Raw genomic sequence first — 20,056 nt, 5'->3', positions numbered from 1 at the left:
AATTCTGGGTACAAGTCAATCCAGCTAGTTATGGTAAAATGGCCATAACTTGAGCTAGAAAACTCCAAATGGAGTGATTCAAAAAGGAAATTAAAGAAGACACATAAAGAAACAACTTTGATGCGTTAGTAGTATGCCCTAGGGTATATCATTTAGTATGTATCTTGTACATATTTTTATTAATAAAAGGCATTTTCACTTTTCCATTTACATAATATATTTATATGTAATAGAAAAGGTCCATTGATATTTTATTAGAAATTCTATTCTTAAGTTGTTAAGAATATGAGTGACAGTATTTCTAATACAAAGTATCATAAATAGGTTCACAATCGAGGATACTTCATAATAAGGACATAACTTATCCAGAAAGATTGTATTAATGTTTGTCCCCAAGTTATTTATATGAGATATAAATAAGATGGAATGGTGAGTCTCATGCCATATAACAGACATGATAGGCACTTATACATGATAAGTAGGTCGAATCAGTGACACTTATGACAAGCACATGGAGTTTACTCTTGTCAATGCATTGTCATAAATCATATTAGTGCACATAATCTTTAGACCAGAGATAGCACAGTTATCTTGTATATAGGTAGTTTGAGTTTGATACTGCTTTCATACTTGTACTGTGTATGGGCATATGGGTATGTGTTGGCTCCTACTAGTTATATATGGAGGTAGGTGTTGATCAAGATGGAATCTGTTCCTCTAAGTAAATAGGGATAAAATTCTATGTTCATTTAATTGTTCTTGATATTTCAAGTTCCTGGCCAGGACAGATAGATTTAATCAGAAAAGAGTTTCTGACGAGAAAATCTTTTAATTGAGAACTGAAATTAAAAGAGAACATAATATTCATAGCAAATGAGGTTTGACATAAACCATGACTCCAGCTTGAGTTGGGATTTTGTAACAGAGAGATTCCAGTGCATGGTAGCATATGATTATAGGTTCATTTAAGGTAAACCTTATTACTGATTGGGTGGCCATGGCATGCTATGCTAGGTGTTAACCATGGTCTATGAGGTGTATAAAATGATTTAGAGAAATCATTTATGGTAAGAAAGAGTTCTGATGATATTAAGAGTTGATATCATATCTCATTGCCAATTAGTGATGAGCCTAGTAAGTCACATACATACACAAGTAATCACCTAATTAAATATGATTTAATTAATTAATTAAAGAGTTTAATTAATTAATTAAATAGGTTTGGTTTGCAATTAGATTGCAAAGTCCCTAGCATGACTTGAAACCAAATCTAGGTTATTGGATGTATAGTATAAGTTAAATTTATATTTAAAGTATTTAAATATGAATTTAATTAATGAGAAATTAATTAATAGAGATTAATTAATTAATTTATATTTGATATAAATTGATTAGAAGAAGAGAAGTAATTATTTTGGGTTGAGACTCAAAATTAAGACACAGGGGCATTTTGGTAATTTCACAGGGTGACATGTGGCACCACTAGATGGTGACACATGGCACTACACATAAGCTTGCCAAATATTTTTAATCATGTAAGATTATTAAAATTAAGATTAAATATAGGTTTGACACTTGGCACAATGTGATTGGGTCAATTAAACCTAGAACCAATCAGAGGGTAACATGTGGCAAGGGTTTTATGTGTTGACCTACCTATATAAGTGTTGTTATGAAAAGAAAACAATACAACCAGCAGCTGATATCTTTGGTGCCGCCACCCAAGAAGCTCTCCCTCTTCTTCATCTTCTTCTCTCATCTATTTTAAGAGATTAGCAAACAATCTCTTGAATTAAAAATACTAGAAATTGTTTCTAGTGTCCTGTTTACATCTTTAATCTCTTAAAAGGCAAAACTTGGTGTGGACAAGCTAGAGGGACAACATCTAGTGTCCTAAAGATGCATCCCAAAGGTACAAATACGCTACAGTGCATCAAGAGATTAGTGTATTTGTTCTTGATCTAATCTAGAGTTCTAAAATTAATCTGATTATTCTAAAATCTTAAATGGCAAATAAAGATCCAAAAACATATTAAAAGTGTTTTAATATGTTGTTTATCATTGAAATCAAATAGATAAAAATAAATTTTACATGATGCATGTGACCCTAGGTGAAAATTTTTGAATTCAATGGTATAAACTTGTGTTTTTCATGCTTTCGCTCCTTCATGATGAAAAAAGTTTGCCAAATTCTCACTGTAGTTTAGACTAATGGAACAGTAAACTTAAGGTATGAAATCTGAAAAATTTGAATAACATAAAATAAGTTTTGAAATGGTATTGAAAATCAATGCCAACAAAAATAAAATGTAAAATGTGGTATATTGGTGAACTTAGGCTTAACAAATCTATTATGAATCAAAAAGTCAACCTTTGAATGGAAATGGTCAAATGAATAGTAACCACTAAATTATGTAAAATAGAAAAACAAACTATAAGAACCATTGTAGTTGTTAATATAGGATGTGGTAGGTAAATTGTGAATGGTGAAGTTGAGTGACCCCAATGATATAAGAAATGGTATAATAAATTAGAAAGCTATTGTAATGGTTAAGATATAGATAATGTAAATAGTTGATTTAAATTTTTGAATTTAAGTGACACTAGGATTTAAGGAAAATTTAGCTAAATTTGAAGTCCATGAAATATTCATGGACTACTTGGAATATGAATAATAATTTATATAAATAGGGCAATGAATAAATGAATGTATAAATAAGACTTTAGTTTCCATTATTGGAGAAAAGATAAGAAAAAGTATTTTGAGTACAATGGTGCATGAGAACCATTCTTTTGAATTGTGATCATTATGGATAACATAATGAATATATAAATTACGATGAATGCATAAATTATGTAAATATTAGACTTAGCGATTTATGTTTCTATTATGAAAAAGATTAAAATGCTAGAAATTATAATTAGAACCTATAATGAAATAATGAAACTTATGAACACTTAATGGTACTATGTGCCCATGTATTGCCTAGACACGTGTGTCAGATTGGATAGATTGGCATGCCAATAGGATATTGTTTTAGCAGTACTGCGAAAGACTTTATGCCTGTATTCATGGATTTATGCCCACACTCATGGCTTTAGTTTCTCCAAGCAACCCGATGCTTTCTCTCGATTTCTAAATTTTTTGGCACTGATTTACACTCTGGTAAGGTTTTTAATCTTTTTCCTTTCAAATTTATCTTTGTTCTTAAAAAATGAGCGGTACCAAAGGTCAGAGAGTTGCAAGCCCTCCTTCCGTTCACATTTCATGGACCTCGGAAGACGGCGATGCAACCAGGCTGAGTGGGTGATCTGAGCCTACTACAACCATTATTTTGATCTTTAGTTAGTCAGCCGTGTCGCAAGGTATTTTGCTGTCGCCTGGATGAAAGCTCTTCACTGAAGTGGAAAAAGTAAGAAGTCACCACTTTAATTTTGAGGGAAATTAAAGAAAACCATTTACGAAAATAAATTAAAAGTAACCACTTCGAAAACAGAGATTCTAGGTTCGGGGTCCATCTACGGGTGGAAAAGGTGTTAGCCACCCCGCCTCGTCCCTCAATGAGGGTAAACAGATTTAGTGTTATGCACTTTCGTAAATTAAAAGGGTAATTAGGGGTTGGGATAATGATGATGTTAATCCTTTGTGCAAAAATAAGGAATATTTGATTTTTCACTTATCTTGGGTTGCCCAGGAACACAAGTTCATGAGATGGCCCTTTAGTGAATAAGTGTTTGAGTGAAATTGTCTTGCGTATTGGGGGTCATATCATTTAGTTTGAATTTTATTAAGAGAGCTCGGGCAGGGAACTTCTCTCAATCTCTAGATATATTTTATTAAGAGTTTTGAGTGGGAGATTTCGGATAAGAACTCTCCTCCGATCTCCCTGTTTTAATTTAGGCGAGAATCAAGCAAGAATTCTCCCTCGATCTCTTAGGGTGTTTGGTTTAAAATTTGATTAAGGATCTCTGATAAGAACTCTGCTCCGATCTTCGCGTTTTTATTTGAATAAGGATCAAGTAAGAACTCTCCCCCGACCTCTTTGGTTCAAAATTTTAAATGGAGGATCTCGGATAAGAACTCTCCTCCGATCTCCGTGTTTTGTTTGAATGAGGATCAGGTAAGAACTCTCCCCTGAGCTCTAAAAGTATTCGGCTTAAATTTTTAATGAAGGATCCCGAATAAGAACTCTCCTCTGATCTCCGTGTTTTGTTTGAATGAGGATCAGGTAAGAACTCTCCCCCAACCTCTTAAAGTGTTCGGCTTAAAGTTTTAATGAAGGATCTCAGATAAGAACTCTCATCCGATCTCCGTGTTTTGTTTGAATGAGGATCAGGTAAGAACTCTCCCCCGACCTCCTAAAGTGTTCATGACATAAGACCGAACTTTTCACCGATATTGTATATGACTACCTTGTCCGAACTCTTTGGTTGGCTACATCCGATCTCTCTTGGTTATTAATCTGGGGTCCAACCTTATTTTGGTTCCCGCTCTATTATGCTATTTTCTAGACTTGTTTAGTAGCCCGACCTCATAACTTTTCCTCAGATTCCCTTTTCATTCTTTGGTTATTTTATTTATTCAAAGAGACTTTCACATTAAGATACTTACCTGTGTGAGGTTGAGGCTATCAAACTGACTCTGAAGATCACAAATATTATTGCGTTGAAAGCTGGTGATACAAGGACCAAAGCTTACTTTGAGCTTGCAAAAACCAGGTTAAAATGCAGTTGAATCGAAGCTACGGAAACCGGGTCAGAATGAGATCAAGCTAAAAGAATAATGTGTTGATGTTGGGGTGATGAAGACGTCACTGAACGGAAATGGTGTAGTAGAGTGATGAACAAATTGAAAATGAAGGATTTCAGGATTCGAAAACTCTCTATCAATGGAGATACTTGAGAAAACTAGTTTCTGAAGTTTCTCAATTTTCATGCAAGCTTAGAATGGCAAAGTAGCAAGACTGAATTAAATTTTAGAGCCTTTCCACTATAATCACCACCACCCTTTTTTGTCCGTCCTCTTTACAGTATTGCATACAGGTATTTATAGGGAACGGGTGCTCCTAATGAAAGGTCAGGATCTCTCTTATGGAGATGGAAGGTCTGGATTTCAAAGGACATGATCTGATGTCCGAGAATTAAAGAGAATCAAAATGGACGGCTGGTATCCTATTCAGAATATCTGTCCTTTCTCTTCTTAATCCAATGGCTTAGGATCTTGCCTATCAGGACTGATCCAAAGATTGGGAATAAAAGGCGCCGGACTTGTCGTCTGCCTTTTGATCTAAGGGCTCCGGGTTCGTCCTTACAAGTATGATCAACGGTGGAGATTGAGATATACAGGACTGCCATAACTGTCTTGGCTTTTATCAGCAATGTGGGCGATTCTGCAAATGAGGCATGCGGTGAAGATTTGATCACGCCTGCAATGCTTTAACTACCTCGGCCCTGATTATGAAGAAAGCTATTGGAAGTCTTTTTATCCTCTTGTTGCTTTCCAATCTCTATTCCTTCCGATCTCTCTGTTATGACTCTTTTCCGAACTCTCTCACATCAAGTCCCTTATCGCTTCCTGATTTGAGATCGCCCAAACAATGAAATTTGATCTTTGAAGGTTCTCTCAATGGTGTAATCCGATCTCTTGGGATCGCCCAAATGATGTAATCTGACCTTTTGGAAATGAAATGAAATGAAATTTTATTTGAAGGTCATTATTTAATTATTGCATTGGTTAATTTCCGATCTCTAATGTGCATATTCGATCTGGTCCCTAACTAAATCGTCCTTAGCCGATCTGTGACTCTGAACATTTACCCTAATCCGACAGCCTTAGCTAACCGATCTCATTTTATTTTATTTATTGTGTTTTTGGAACCTTCTCGCGACTTGTCAAGAAAGTGGGTCGATTTCGCTAACCAAAGCGCTACTTGGTACTTCATGAGCATTAAATGCTCAGACGGATATAAATAGGGGGAGGGTCAGTCAGTTGCTCTCTTATGTCACTTTCAGCACTTTTGCTAGCAACTTCAAAATTTCTCTCGTTTCTTCAAGTTTTTCTGGCACCGATCACATTCCAGTAAGGGTTTTAATCCTTCTCTAGTTAAACTTCTTTTATTTCTTTGAAAATGAGCGGTGCTGAGGGTTAGAGAGCGGCGAGCCCCTCTTCCGTCCATATTTTTTGGACGTCGGACGAAGTTGAGGTGGTCAGGCCGAGTGGGCGACTTATCCCTATAGGTTCTGTACTTGTTCCTGATCTTCTATTAGCTTCTTCATTCGTGATCTTGTTAAGTATACTCATCTTGGTCGAACTGCTTGTTCGGTCAGGCTTGCTTTACTTGAAGCAATGTTGATTTCCTGTGTGACGAAAAAAAAAGGTCTTTAAATGAATTTCAAATTTCATTAAAATTTAAAGGTCCTGATTTGGACAAAGAATGTGGTGGCGTCTGAAAGTCAGGAATGGGATCTGTATAGGGATAATTGCATCAACTTTATCATGGCATCGCTCGATAGTCCGATGGTGAATGACTGGATTAAATGCGTGTCTATGATACTTGTCCATATGGTGCATTCAACTTTTCGCATAACCCTAGCGAGGATAGTTCCTACGGGAGTCATACTATTCATTCACAATTTTGCTAAACAATGGCCCAAAGCTATTTTATTAATCGAATAGTTCATACATAACATTCTTTACATTGGCCTAGACTCAGGGAGACTCTTTATAATGTAATGACATCTTTTGAGATATTCATAAAGTCTTTCCTCCTGTCTGGCAGGGTCGAGCATCTTTAGGGCATATTCAGATTCTGGCAAGAGCTTTTGTTTCCCTTGTGCTATCATTCTCTCCAGCTGGTCAACATTTTCTCTTAGCTCTTGATGGAGTGTAGCTTATCTTTCTTTTTCCTTTCTTTCTTTAGCACACTCCTTCAGAATATCATTGATAAGCTGTGCTTGCTCTTTCAGTTCAAGCTTTTTCTTTTTACCCTCTTGTTTATACTCTTCCATGAGAATCTCTTGGTACTTTATTTTCTCTTGCAATTCGTTATTTCGAACTCCTGCCTCCTTTATTGCGTCATGGAGAAAGATCTTTTCCCTTTCCCATTGCATTTCTTGCTCCCCAAACCCTACTTTTTCAGTCCTAAGCCTTTTTACCTCTCTTTTGAGGACCTGCTATTGGTCCCCCAACTGTCTTATCCTTGCTTGTAATTGCTGGTTCTCGGTATCCGCTTTTTGTAGAGAGTCGACCAAACGAGCATTAGCTTCTTCTAAATGGATGTTTCGATGGGGGATGTTACCTTCGAGTTCCGTTGGCTCGGCAGTTGGGTGTCCTTGATCCCGGCTGGCCCTCCATTTAAGATAATCTTCCGTGGCACCCGGACCTTTAGGCGATCTCTCCATCATAATGATGCTCTCCCAGGATTTGCGGGCTACTTTCAATTCCTCCTCACTGTCGAGCTCATGATAGAAGTGACCTTGATGGTATTCTTCAATACTGAGTGCGGACTGAGTTGAGCCGAATTACCTCATTACCAATACTGGGATGTAACTTGTATATCCTGTTACTCCGATTAAAGATACTGAATAATTACTCCCCGTGCTGAACAAAATAGGTAGACCTGGCGCCCACAATTTCCTCCAGCAGTAGTTGTGACTATTGAAGCTTAGAATCTGATCTTGCTACTGCAGCTCGTCCTTTGGGCTGATTACTAATCTGGTCATTTTCTCAATAAGAGGCTGGTCTGGGTACCAAGTTAATCCCTTTGTCTCTATAGGGCACATGTGACTGATGATCCAGAGGTGCAACAATTGAGAACAACACTTAATGGATCCCCTGCCTTGTTATCTACAGTAAGTAAGAGTCAATAGAGTCTCTGCAAGGCTTGTCGGTATTGGGTTGACCTTCTGCTTTTCTACTGCCTAGAACATCTCCATGATACTGCAGGTTATAATTCCCAAAGGCCCAGGGAATAAGATCAGGCCATAGATCCCCAAAGCTAGTACTAATGAAGCTTGCTCCCATTGTTCACCTCGGATGTATAGGTCCAACTGCTTCTTGAGGTAGGTCCAATACCACCCGTGTGTGTTCCCTTTGATAGTTTCTCTTGCCTTTACTTCCTCTGGGGGAATTCCCAATATATGCACAAACTGTTTCCAAGTCTGCCTATGCTCAAGGTGTAGGTATATCCGATTCTGTGCCACATAAGGAATTTCTAGCAACGCCTGATATTCTTCCATAGTAGGGGTCGTATCGATGTCATTGAAGGAGAACACCCTATACTTGGGGTTCCAAACCGACAGCATGGCCTTTAGTGCCGAAACTTAAACTTTGACCCGTATCAAAGTCGCAATCCTTCCGTATTTTTCCTCGAACTTTGCCTTGACGTGATCGGAAAGTGACCTCCAACTACTAGATAGATCCTCGAGACCGGTCATTCTGACCTCGACTTTGTTTAGGTCTAATGGAGGTAACAGGCTAGTATCTACCCTGGTGACATCACTTTGCGGGGGCACTGAACTATGAGGCAGTCCGGACCACGATTTAGCATTCTGTTCTGGTCTAGGAACTTCTGCTGACTGACTCGAGGATGCCATGTTAAAATTGATGTTTATTCTCTTATAGATCCTAATTCTATGATGCCTGTGTGAGGAAACTTGTCAGCAGGACAAATTCAGGTAATTTTGAATTATATTGTTGGCAGGGTGACACCCACACATTTGTCAAAGTAGGAAAATGTGTAGATCCTCCTAAAAGTATGATCCAAAATTACCCTCAAAAATAAAAATATATAAGAACACAAAAACAGAGTAGGGTGAGAGCAAGTATGTCCCTTTTGTCCTAAAATAGGAAAAATCCAAGTACCGGGTAAGTGCTATCTAATCGAATAGTTCTATCTTATGAGGTAGCTTGTTATGGCTTCCAGCTACTGTGATAGTTTAGCTCAAGGTCTAATTTTCTAAAAGCCACAGGTTCCCAAATTGCCCCTACTGTAAATAGTAGAGCCCCTTTCTATTACCATGATACTAACGGGAGAGTTCCACGGGTATCATGGTAAATGGAACGAGTTTCAATCTGAGCAGAAGCCTTCACGGATACTAACGGGGTAAAACCCACGGGTACCGCTACATGGCTCCCTCCTATTTTTCTAAAGGGTAAGAAAGCCCAGGTATAGGGCTGAAGTGTGTGAGGACATTGTGTAAGTACTCAGTGTGTAAAGGGACATATTTACCTCTTCCCTTCGTGGGGGATTTTTACATTTTTTTTTTGACGAAAGTTGCTGTGGGAAATAAGACAAGCAAAAATGGTTAGAACAATAACAAATCAGCATATCAAGATTTTCGAATTTTGCAAATTAAACCCCCCCCCTCTAATTACGAATTCAATTTATATGAGCGTATAACTAAATCTATTCTTGGACCTCTAAACCAGGGTAAAAAACAAATCCCCAGTGGAGTTGCCAAGCTGTCGCAAGGTATTTTGCGGTCGCCTGGACGAAAGCTCTTCACTGAAGTGGGAAAAGTGAGGAGTCGCCACTTTAATTTTGAGGGAAATTAAAGAAAACCATTTGCGAAAATAAATTAAAAGTAACCACTTCGAAAACTGAGATTCTAGGTTCGGGGTCCATATACGGGTGGGAAAGGTGTTAGGCACCCCGCCTCGTCCCTCAATGAGGGTAAACAGATTTAGTGTTATGCACTTTCGTAAATTAAAAGGGTAATTAGGGGTTGGGATAATGATGATGTTAATCCTTTGTGCAAAAATAAGGAATATTTGATTTTTCACTTATCTTGGGTTGCCCAGGAACACAAGTTCGTGAGATGGCCCTTTAGTGAATAAGTGTTTGAGTGAAATTGTCTTGCGTATTGGGGGTCATATCATTTAGTTTGAATTTTGTTAAGAGAGCTCGGGCAGGGAACTTCTCTCGATCTCTAGATATATTTTATTAAGAGTTTTGAGTAGGAGATTTCGGATAAGAACTCTCCTCCGATCTCCCTGTTTTAATTTAGGCGAGAATCAAGCAAGAACTCTCCCTCGATCTCTTAGGGTGTTTGGTTTAAAATTTGATTAAGGATCTCTGATAAGAACTCTGCTCCGATCTTCGCGTTTTTATTTGAATGAGGATCAAGTAAGAACTCTCCCCCGACCTCTTTGGTTCAAAATTTTAAATGGAGGATCTCGGATAAGAACTCTCCTCCGATCTCCGTGTTTTGTTTGAATGAGGATCAGGTAAGAACTCTCCCCCTACCTCTTAAAGTATTCGGCTTAAAGTTTTAATGAAGGATCTCGGATAAGAACTCTCCTCCGATCTCCATGTTTTATTTGAATGAGGATCAGGTAAGAACTCTCCCCCAACCTCTTAAAGTGTTCGGCTTAAAGTTTTAATGAAGGATCTCGGATAAGAACTCTCCTCCGATCTCCGTGTTTTGTTTGAATGAGGATCAGGTAAGAACTCTCCCCCGACCTCTTAAAGTGTTCGTGACATAAGACCGAACTTTTTACTGTTCTCGTATATGACTACCTTGTCCGAACTCTTTGGCTGGCTACATCCAATCTCTCTTGGTTATTAATCTGGGGTCCAACCTTATTTTGGTTCCCGCTCTATCATGCTATTTTCTAGACTTGTTTAGTAGCCTGACCTCATAACTTTTCCTCAGATTCCCTTTTCATTCTTTGGTTATTTTATTTATTTAAAGAGACTTTCATGTTAAGATACTGCTACCAACATTTTACTAAATTGCCTACAAGTTACCCGTAACCAGAACGCCTTTGTTCGAAGGAAGTAAAAACTAAGAACAAATAAATAACGTGAACTGATGAATAGAAAAAGTAAACTCAAGAGAATAACTATTGGCCTGAAGGATCTACGTGGGGATTTTTAGTATAACTGAGCTTAATGAAAATTTTGAGAATAAAAACAGAGAGAGTAAAACACGAGCGTTCGGTAAGGTGACAGTCTAGATACTTACCTGTGTGAGGTCGAGGCTATCAAACTGACTCTGAAGATCACAAATATTATTGCGTTGAAAGCTAGTGATACAAGGACCAAAGCTTACTTCGAGCTTGCAAAAACCAGGTTAAAATGCAGTTGAACTGAGCGACGGAAATCGGGTCAGAATGAGATCAAGCTAAAAGAATAATGTGTTGATGTTGGGGTGATGAAGACGTGACTGAACGGAAATGGTGTAGTAGAGTGATGAACAAACTGAAAATGAAGGATTTCAGGATTCAAAAACTCTCTATCAATGGAGATACTCGAGAAAACTAGTTTCTGAAGTTTCTCAATTTTCATGCAAGCTTAGAATGGCAAAGCAGCAAGACTGAATTAAATTTCAGAGCCTTTCCACTATAATCACCACCACCCTTTTTTGTCCGTCCTCTCTACAGTATTGCATGCAGGTATTTATAGAGAACGGGTGCTCCTAATGAAAAGTCAGGATCTCTCTTGTGAAGATGGAAGGTCTGGATTTCAAAGGATATGATCTGATGTCCGAGAATTAAAGAGAATCAAAACGGATGGCTGGGATCCTATTCAGAATATCTGTCCTTTCTCTTTTTAATCCAATGGCTCAGGATCATACCTGTCAGGACTGATCCAAAGGCTGGGAATAAAAGGCGTTGGACCTGTCGTCTGCCTTTTGATCCAAGGGCTCCGGGTTTATCCTTACAAGTATGATCAACAGTGGAGATTGAGATGTACAGGACTGCCATAACTGTCTTGGCGTCTATAAGCAATGTGGGCGATTCTGCAAATGAGGCGTGTAGTGAAGATTTGATCACGCCTGCAATGCTTTAACTACCTCGGCCCTGATTATGAAGAAAGCTATTGGAAGTCTTTTTATCCTCTTGTTGATTTCCGATCTCTATTCCTTCCGATCTCTCTGTTATGACTCTTTGTCGACCTCTCTCACATCAGGTCCCTCATCGCTTCCCAATTTGAGATCGCCCAAATGATGAAATTTGATCTTTGAAGGTTCTCTCAATGGTGTAATCCGATCTCTTGGGATCGCCCAAATGATGTAATCTGACCTTTTGGAAATGAAATGAAATTTTATTTGAAGGTCATTATTTAATTATTGCATTGCTTAATTTTCGATCTCTGATGTGCATATCCGATCTGGTCCCTAACTAAATCGTCCTTGGCCGATCTGTGAGTCTGAACATTTGCCCTAATCCGATAGCCTTAGCTAACCGATCTCATTTTATTTTATTTATTGTGTTTCTGGAACCTTCTCGCGACGTGTCAAGAAAGTGGGTCGATTCCGCTAATCGAAGCACCACTTGGAACTTCGTGAGCATTAAATGCTCAGATGGACATTAATAGGGGGAGGGTCAGTCAGTTACTCTCTTATGTCACTTTCAGGACTTTGCTAGCAACTTCAAAATTTCTCTCGTTTCTTCAAGTTTTTTCGGCACCGATCACATTCCGGTAAGGGTTTTAATCCTTCTCTTAGTTAAACTTCTTTTATTTCTTTGAAAATGAGCGGTGCCGAGGGTCAGAGAGCGGCGAGCCCCCCTTCCGTCCATATTTCTTGGACGTCGGATGAAGTTGAGGTGGTCAGGCCGAGTGGGCGACCTGAGCCTCCTACGACCTCTGCTTCAGCCCACGGTCAAGCGGCACAATTAAGACAAACACCTTCCTCTGAGAGAGAAAATCTTTTCGTAGATGAGTTGCCGTCAATCCTCCAAGAAACCGATCTGCAATTGATTAGTCAATAGTACAACCTTTGGACCAACTCGTACGAGGTTATCAGATGCCATGGCGATCTCTGAGCCGATCACTTCTTTGAAGAAAATGATGCGATCATGATATATGAAGTGCAATTAAAAGCCAAGCTCCGGTTTCCTCTTGACAACTTCTACAAGGACGTTCTGAAGCTCCACCACATATGTATAGCCCAAGTACATCCGAACTTATGGCGAATTCTGATGGCTTTTAGAGGCTTATGTCGAGCAAAGAAGCTCGAGCCTACAGCGAAGGTTTTTGTCGAGCTGCATAAACTTACTCGTCGAAAGGATGACGAGTATTGATTCTTCCAAGCCAAACCGCACTGTGGGCTTTTTACCGATCTCCCCTCTTCACTGAAGAATTGGAAGAATCGCTTCTTTATGTTGAGGAGCAAGATTCTGAACGATTTTGAAGGTTTCCCACGTAGCTGAAAGTATCTAGGCCCATCAATTCCAAAAAAGATTGCCCTCAGTAGGGACGAGGGTGCCATGGTAATGGAATTAAAGGATCAGGCGGCCACTCACAAGTATTCGTGCTTATACGCTGTTATAGCCGAACTGAGATGGTGGCTAATGCGGATGATCGCCAATGAAGACTATGAACTGCAGCACTCTGACCTCGGACCCGGGATCGGTAGAACCTGAATCTTTAATCTCCTGATTTAGGTAATCTCACTAACTGTTTTTCTGTGCAGAAATGGCTGGAGGTGAAGGCGCAAAGGAGAGCCGCAAGCGGAAAAGAGAAGTCTCCTGGAAGGTACGAGAAATGAAGATCACTGCGGTATCACAAACGCCAAGGCGGGATTCGGGAGAAGTGCCGGGAGACTCGTCCGACCTTCGGTACAACCGGTCCCAGAAGTAGAGGTAGCTCCTTCTCTTCTTCGACAAGAAGAGCCACCACCTCCATCTGTTCCTTCGAGTGCTGAAGGGGGGGTCTTCCCAACCTACCGTGAGGACCCTTTCTCGCAGTGCCCAAGTCCTCATTCATTCTCTGGAGAAGAACTGATCCGTTCGGGAGAATCTGGGCTTGGCCAAAGTTCTGGGTGCTACCATATGCCTCCAGGAGGACCGGAACAGGCTGACCTCGGGTAGCATTGACGATCTCCTAGCTCAGACGATGAGTTTGAGTGTAGAGAGCCTGGTGAATCAACATGTAATCACGGAAAAGCTCATCTTCTGAGGTAGGAGATTCTGAAAGCGGTCCAGGACGTGGCTTCCGCCCGAGCTCAACTTTCATCCGCAAAACTACATTGCTAAAATCAAAGGTCGGATGAAATCCTACGAGGATAAGCTGGCCAAGCAGGCTCGTGTACTTGGGGAAGCTTGGTCGCTCCGAACTGCCGACGTCGCCCACCTTACTGAGGAGCTGAAAGCGAAGGAAGAAGAGGCTGTGATGAGGGAAGCTGGTGCTTATGTGAATGCAAACAGTGATCTTCTGGCCGAGCTCGAGAGGCGTTATCCTGGGGAAGACTTTTCCTGGATGGTGGATCTTGCTCCTAGAGACAAAGAGGAGAGCGAGGAGGAAACTGAGAGAGAGAGAGAGACTGAGCGAAATGTCAATGTAGAACAGGCTGGAGGGTCACTAGCCGAATGACTTGTAACCTTTATTTTGAGATGAAATGAAATCCCTTTTGTTCAATTTCTTGATGAGATTGGAAAGTATCCAAATTGTATGAGTGCTTGATTGTTTGAACATATTAGGACATCAAACTTAAAAGCGATTATTAATCTAAGAGGTCGGAAGAGCATTATAACCATGAGATCGGCCTAAGCCGAGACCAAACACCGGATAAAACTTTAGATCATTAAAATTGGAAACTTGATTTGAATACTTAAGATCGGAAACACCATTAAGTCGGACTGAAACCTTAACTTTATTAAATGATTTTCCACAATATTTGTGAAGGAGAGATCGAAAATAAGACTGGATGGCACGGAGATCGGATATTGGTTTGATCACCTTTGATGAGAGAGCAGAAATGAGATTGGATGGCATGAAGACCTGATATTGGTTTGATCTCCTTTGTCGAGAGATCGGCAAGCATTCGACTAGATGCGGGATCGGTTTATTTCCTAATCGAGTCACTTGTAACTTAAGAATGTCAGTTGGGGGTGGATTTTCAAAGTTCATTGACTTTGGTGATCGGCCAAAATATAGTGTCGACAGCTGCCCCTCTTTACATAATTTCTATTGGAGGGAATAAAATTTTCCATATAGGAATTATGTAAAGATTCAGACCCATATTTTGGGCGATTGGGTATCAAAAAATTAAAAACGTTGAGACTCAAAATTTGACTTGGAAGTTAAAGTTGGAATCTAAGATCAACTTAGATCAAGGAACCAGAGGTTGATGACAGGAATTTTTTATACTTAGGAGTAAAGATCCTAATGGTTTCGCGGGCGTTTCACAAAGCTAGAATTATTTGGTCCCCAAACCAGAGAAGAAGATCACTCTGAATGCAGTCGAGGATGCCATGGTGAAGGAATTGATAAACTAGGCGATCACTCGCAGATATTCGTGTTCGGACGTGATTATGGCTGAACTAAAATGGTGGATGATGAGAGTGATCACCCACGAAAACTACAAACTGTAACTCTCTGACCTCGGCCTCGGGATCGATAAAATCTAAACCCTAGGTCTTCTGGCCTTAGCAAACTCACTAACTTGCCTTTTGTGCAGTTATAGTGGGGGGCAAAATTGCAAAGGAAGGTCGTAAGTAAAAGATGGAGCTTGCCCGAAAAGTTTTAGAGATGAAATAAGCTGTTGTCGCTACCCAAGCACAGAGACAGGCTTTAGTGGAGGTACCGAGCTCTCCATTCTGACCTCAAGAACAGTCGGCCTCGGAAGTAGAGGTCATCACCTCGGAGCCTCCCATTGGACATATTAAACCTCCTCCTTCACCTCCAGTCTCTTCAGGTGCTAAGGGCAGCTCTTCTGGACTAGTCATTCGACCACTTTCTTGAGGCGCTCAGGTTTTACTTCAATAATTGGAGAGGAACTGCTCGGTTCAGGGAAATCCCAATCTAGCGAAAGTCTTAGGTGCTTTGATCTATTTTTGAGAAGATCGGACTTGGATAGCCCAGGAGAACATGGAAGATCTTCAGACTCAGACATTGAATTTGGGCTTGGAGGCAGTTACGAACTAGCAAATGATCAGAGAGAAGGCCCATCTCTTAAAGAGGGAGATCCTCAAGGCAGTCCAGGATGCGACAGCTGCAAAGACCCAATTCTCGGCAGCTAATGATTGAATTGCTGACTTAGAGGGCTAGGTGAGGTCTTATAAGGAGAGAACGGCTTGGCTAAAGAGGGAACTCAAAGATGCTCAGGCCTGCCAGGCTATCGATCTGGCCTAATTCTCTAAAGAGATAAAGGTCAAAGAGGATGAAGCTCTGGTGAAGGAAGCGGATGCCTATGTGAACACCCATAGCGATCTTCTAGCCAAGCTGGTGAAGCGCTACCCTGAAGAAGACTTCACCTGGTTAGAGAAGCTCACCTCGGGTGTTGAGGCCGAGAGTGAAGAGGAGCAAGAGAGAGAGGAGCGAGAGAATATCGAAAATGTACCTGAAGAGCATGCTAGGAAAGACCCTCCTGCTGAATGACTTTGTATTTTTTCTCTTGAAATGAATTAAGTTTTTTTTTTTGTGATCAATTCTTGATGAGATTGGAAAATATCAAACCAAGTTTGCATGAGTATTGAATCAACTCCTAATCGATTGAATAAAATCGAAATAGAACCTGAGATTGGTTATTGATCATAGAACATAAGACTGCTTAAAGAGATCAAAAAAACATTACTTGCAAACATGAGCTCGAAAGACCTTGTGACCGAATATCGATTGAAACTTTGAAACATTTGAGGAATGAATTATAAAATTGTAAAGATAAAAAATGACTTGAGATCGGGTCCTAGTTGAAATTTGTTAGGATCAGGACCGCTATTTAGAGATCGGATAAAACATTAACTTGGTTAAGAAATATTTAAACAATTCGAGTAAGATACCTGATCACAAAATTACCCACAATTTGGAATTTTGAACACAGAGAGATTGAAAAATAACAAAATATAAGATCAGGTGGTCCAAAGATCCGACATCAATTTGAACAGGTTGAGTAAAGATGGAGAGATCGGAAAACAACAAAATGTAAGATCAGATGGTCCAAAGATCTGACACTAATCCGAACAGGTTGAGTAGAGATGGAGAGATCAGAAAACATTTGACTTGAGCATACATGAGGTCAAATAAACTTGAAATTTATTATTTATCTGGGAGATAACTTAGATTATTACCAGTTTAGAGAAAATGACCTATGGTTAAGTTACTGGTTGAGATCGGATAAAACATTAAGATGGGAGATCCATTTAAGAAAGTATTTAAAACCCTCTTTAGAAAAAAAGAAAATTATATATTAATTACACAAGTTATGTATTTGAGGATCGACCAAAATATGGTGTCTAAAATTGCCATATTAATAAATCACCAAGGGTATTCAAAGTCCCCACCTTTATATGTAGATTATAGATACAAATTATAGATAGATAGATAGATATAGACAGTGGCAAAGCCACAGCATAGACACGGTGGGCAATTGCCCACCTTAAATTTTGGAATTAAAATGGAAATCCACCTATGTAGTTACACTTTTATCCCCCATAATAATCAATTAATGCCCATCTTTGAACTGTGTTTTTAATAAATATGGTAACCTAAAAAGCTAAATTTATCTCTACCCTCACCAATTCACAACGTAAAGAAGAGTAGTGGTGGGACCCAAATAAAATAAAAAAGCTTCTTCCTTCTTCAATTACCAATAAAAAGGAAGAAAATCATGAGACCTTTATAAAGAGGTTTCAGACTACAAAAGTTTTAACTAACATTTTAAAATTTAAAATTATAATAACAAAGCTTTTTCTAATGAAAATTAAAAAAGAACAAAATGTATCTAAAACTTCTCAAAGAAGCCAAAAGGACAACTGACAGAGAGAGGGAGATAAAAATGAAAACTTCATAAGAAAGGCTTTTTTTTTTTTTTAATTTATCTCAACTATGATTTGTAACAAGGAGAAAGAGGTTGAGACAGCCATAGCCCATTGCCCAGGGGAAAAAGTACCAACAAAAAAATTATGAAAATCTGGTTAGTAATTATAATTTATTTTCAATTATTCCTTATTTCAATTGATAGCTTGTTATTGCTATTTTCAACTATTCCTTATTTCAATCTGGTTAGTAATACCATAATAATTTTTTGCTATCTTGATTGATAATAAAATAGTAGTAATTTGTTTGATTGTTACTTAACTACTTTGATTGATATGAAAATAGCAACAACTCGTTTGACCTCAAATTTTTATATTGATATATTATGATAAATGCTTTATTTGAATTAGGAATTTATACAATGTTTGATATATTCAATTAATCATTATTTAGAATTTCATATTCTTTTATTTATATTTTTACAATAGATTGAAATTAAATGTATTAATATAATAATTAATAACTATGAATTTTTTTCTTTTATCATAGATATGGCAACATTAGATCGATATTTGAAGAAATATTGCTCAGAAAAGAGTTATTTTAAGTATGATAAGGACAATCTTACTACTGATCCTGCATTGTGTAAGCCAATTATGGGATATCATCCTAATGTACGTGATGAAATATAGAGGTGGTACTTGAAAAAGGGTCCTTATTAACCTCGTAATCACAAATTCAAACAAATTCTACTAGGAAATGTTTTATGGCGATTTAATCCCTCTTGGTATGATGAATTTTCCTAGTTAGAATACAGCACAATAGTAGATAAGGCATTTTGCTTGTATTGTTATCTTTTCAAATATAATAGCAAACGACATGGTGATAGTGGTGATGCATTTATTGTCAAAGGGTTTCAAAATTGAAAGCAAAAGGAGAAACTAGGTGAACATGTTGGAGGCCCTAACAGTACTCATAAGCGATCCTGGAGGAATTGTCAAGCTTTAATGAACGAACAACAACATCTTAGAACATTTGTGAATAGACAAACTGATCAAGCTCAAAATGACTATTGGATGCATTTGAATGATTCTATTGATTGTGTTCAATTTCTTCTCAGACAAGGTTTAGCTTTTCGCGGCCATGATGAATCAAATAATTCAATCAACAAAGGTAATTATCTTGAAATTTTACAATTTCTTGCTAGTCATAATGAAGGCATCAAATGAGTTATTTTAGATAAATGTCATGGAAATTTAAAGTTGACATCATTAGATATACAAAAAGACATTGTCAATGCTTGTGCAACTGAAACTATCAACATTATTATTCGAGATCTTGGAGAAGCTTTGTTTTCTATTTTAGTTGATGAAGCTCATGATGTATCAGCTAAGGAACAGATGGCTATTATTATACGCTATGTGGAAAAGAATGGACATGTGCTAGAGCATATTTTGGGCATTTTACATGTTACTGACACTAGTGCTTTATCACTAAAAGCAGCCATAGATGCATTGTTTTCCAAACATAGCTTAAGCATATCAAGATTGTGGGCCAAGGCTATGATGGGGCAAGCAACATGCGAGGTGAGTTTAATGGTCTCAAAACTCTAGTCTTGAAGGAAAATGGAAGTGCTTTCTATGTTCAATGTTTTGCACATCAACTTTAATTAGCACTTGTAGCTGTTACAAAAACTGATGTATCTATTGCATTACTCTTCACTTTAGTTTCAAATGTGGTGAATGTTGTTGGTGGTTCTTGTAAACTTCATGATATTTTTCAAGAATCTCAAGCTATTAGAATTTTAGAAGCACTTGAAAATGGTGAATTGATTAGTGGAACTGGCTAAAATCAAGAATCTACTCTTAAACGAGCAAGAGACACACGGTGGGCATCACATTATAAAACTCTTATTAGCTTAATTAAGATGTTTTCTGTTGTTATTGATGCACTTGAGTGGATTATGGAAAATCCTAAGTTTGAACAGAAAGCTGAAGCATTTAATCTCCTTGATTCACTACAATCTTTTGATGTTGCATTTAGCCTTCATTTGATGAGAAATATTCTAAGGATCACTTATGAACTGTCACAAGCTTTGCAAAGAAAAAATAAAGATATTGTGAATGCTATGACATTGGTCAAAATAGCTAAACAACAGTTGTAATCTATGCGAGATGAAGGATGGAATTCTTTATTTAATGACGTTACAGTGTTTTGTAATAAACACAATATCGAAGTGCCTTCCATGGATGATATGTATGTTCTTCGTGGACGATCCCAACGCAATTTTGAAAAAGTGACTAACATGCATCATTATCGGGTTCAAGTATTTTATGCTGTTATAGATTTGC

General features: G+C 38.4%; 1 protein-coding gene across 1 annotated transcript; it reads left to right on the top strand.

Moving 5' to 3' along the window:
• The first annotated feature begins 18,712 nt into the window (after positions 1 to 18,712).
• Positions 18,713 to 19,869, top strand: LOC131178395 (uncharacterized). Its single transcript, XM_058143355.1, has 3 exons — positions 18,713 to 18,878; positions 18,981 to 19,291; positions 19,633 to 19,869. Exons 1-3 carry the CDS (start codon positions 18,713 to 18,715, stop codon positions 19,867 to 19,869), a joined length of 714 nt encoding a protein of 237 aa, XP_057999338.1.
• Positions 19,870 to 20,056: the final 187 nt, after the last annotated feature.

Source organism: Hevea brasiliensis, chromosome 3 (assembly GCF_030052815.1).
Source record: "Hevea brasiliensis isolate MT/VB/25A 57/8 chromosome 3, ASM3005281v1, whole genome shotgun sequence".
NCBI lineage: Eukaryota > Viridiplantae > Streptophyta > Magnoliopsida > Malpighiales > Euphorbiaceae > Hevea > Hevea brasiliensis.
This window is presented reverse-complemented; position numbering and strand designations above follow the sequence as displayed.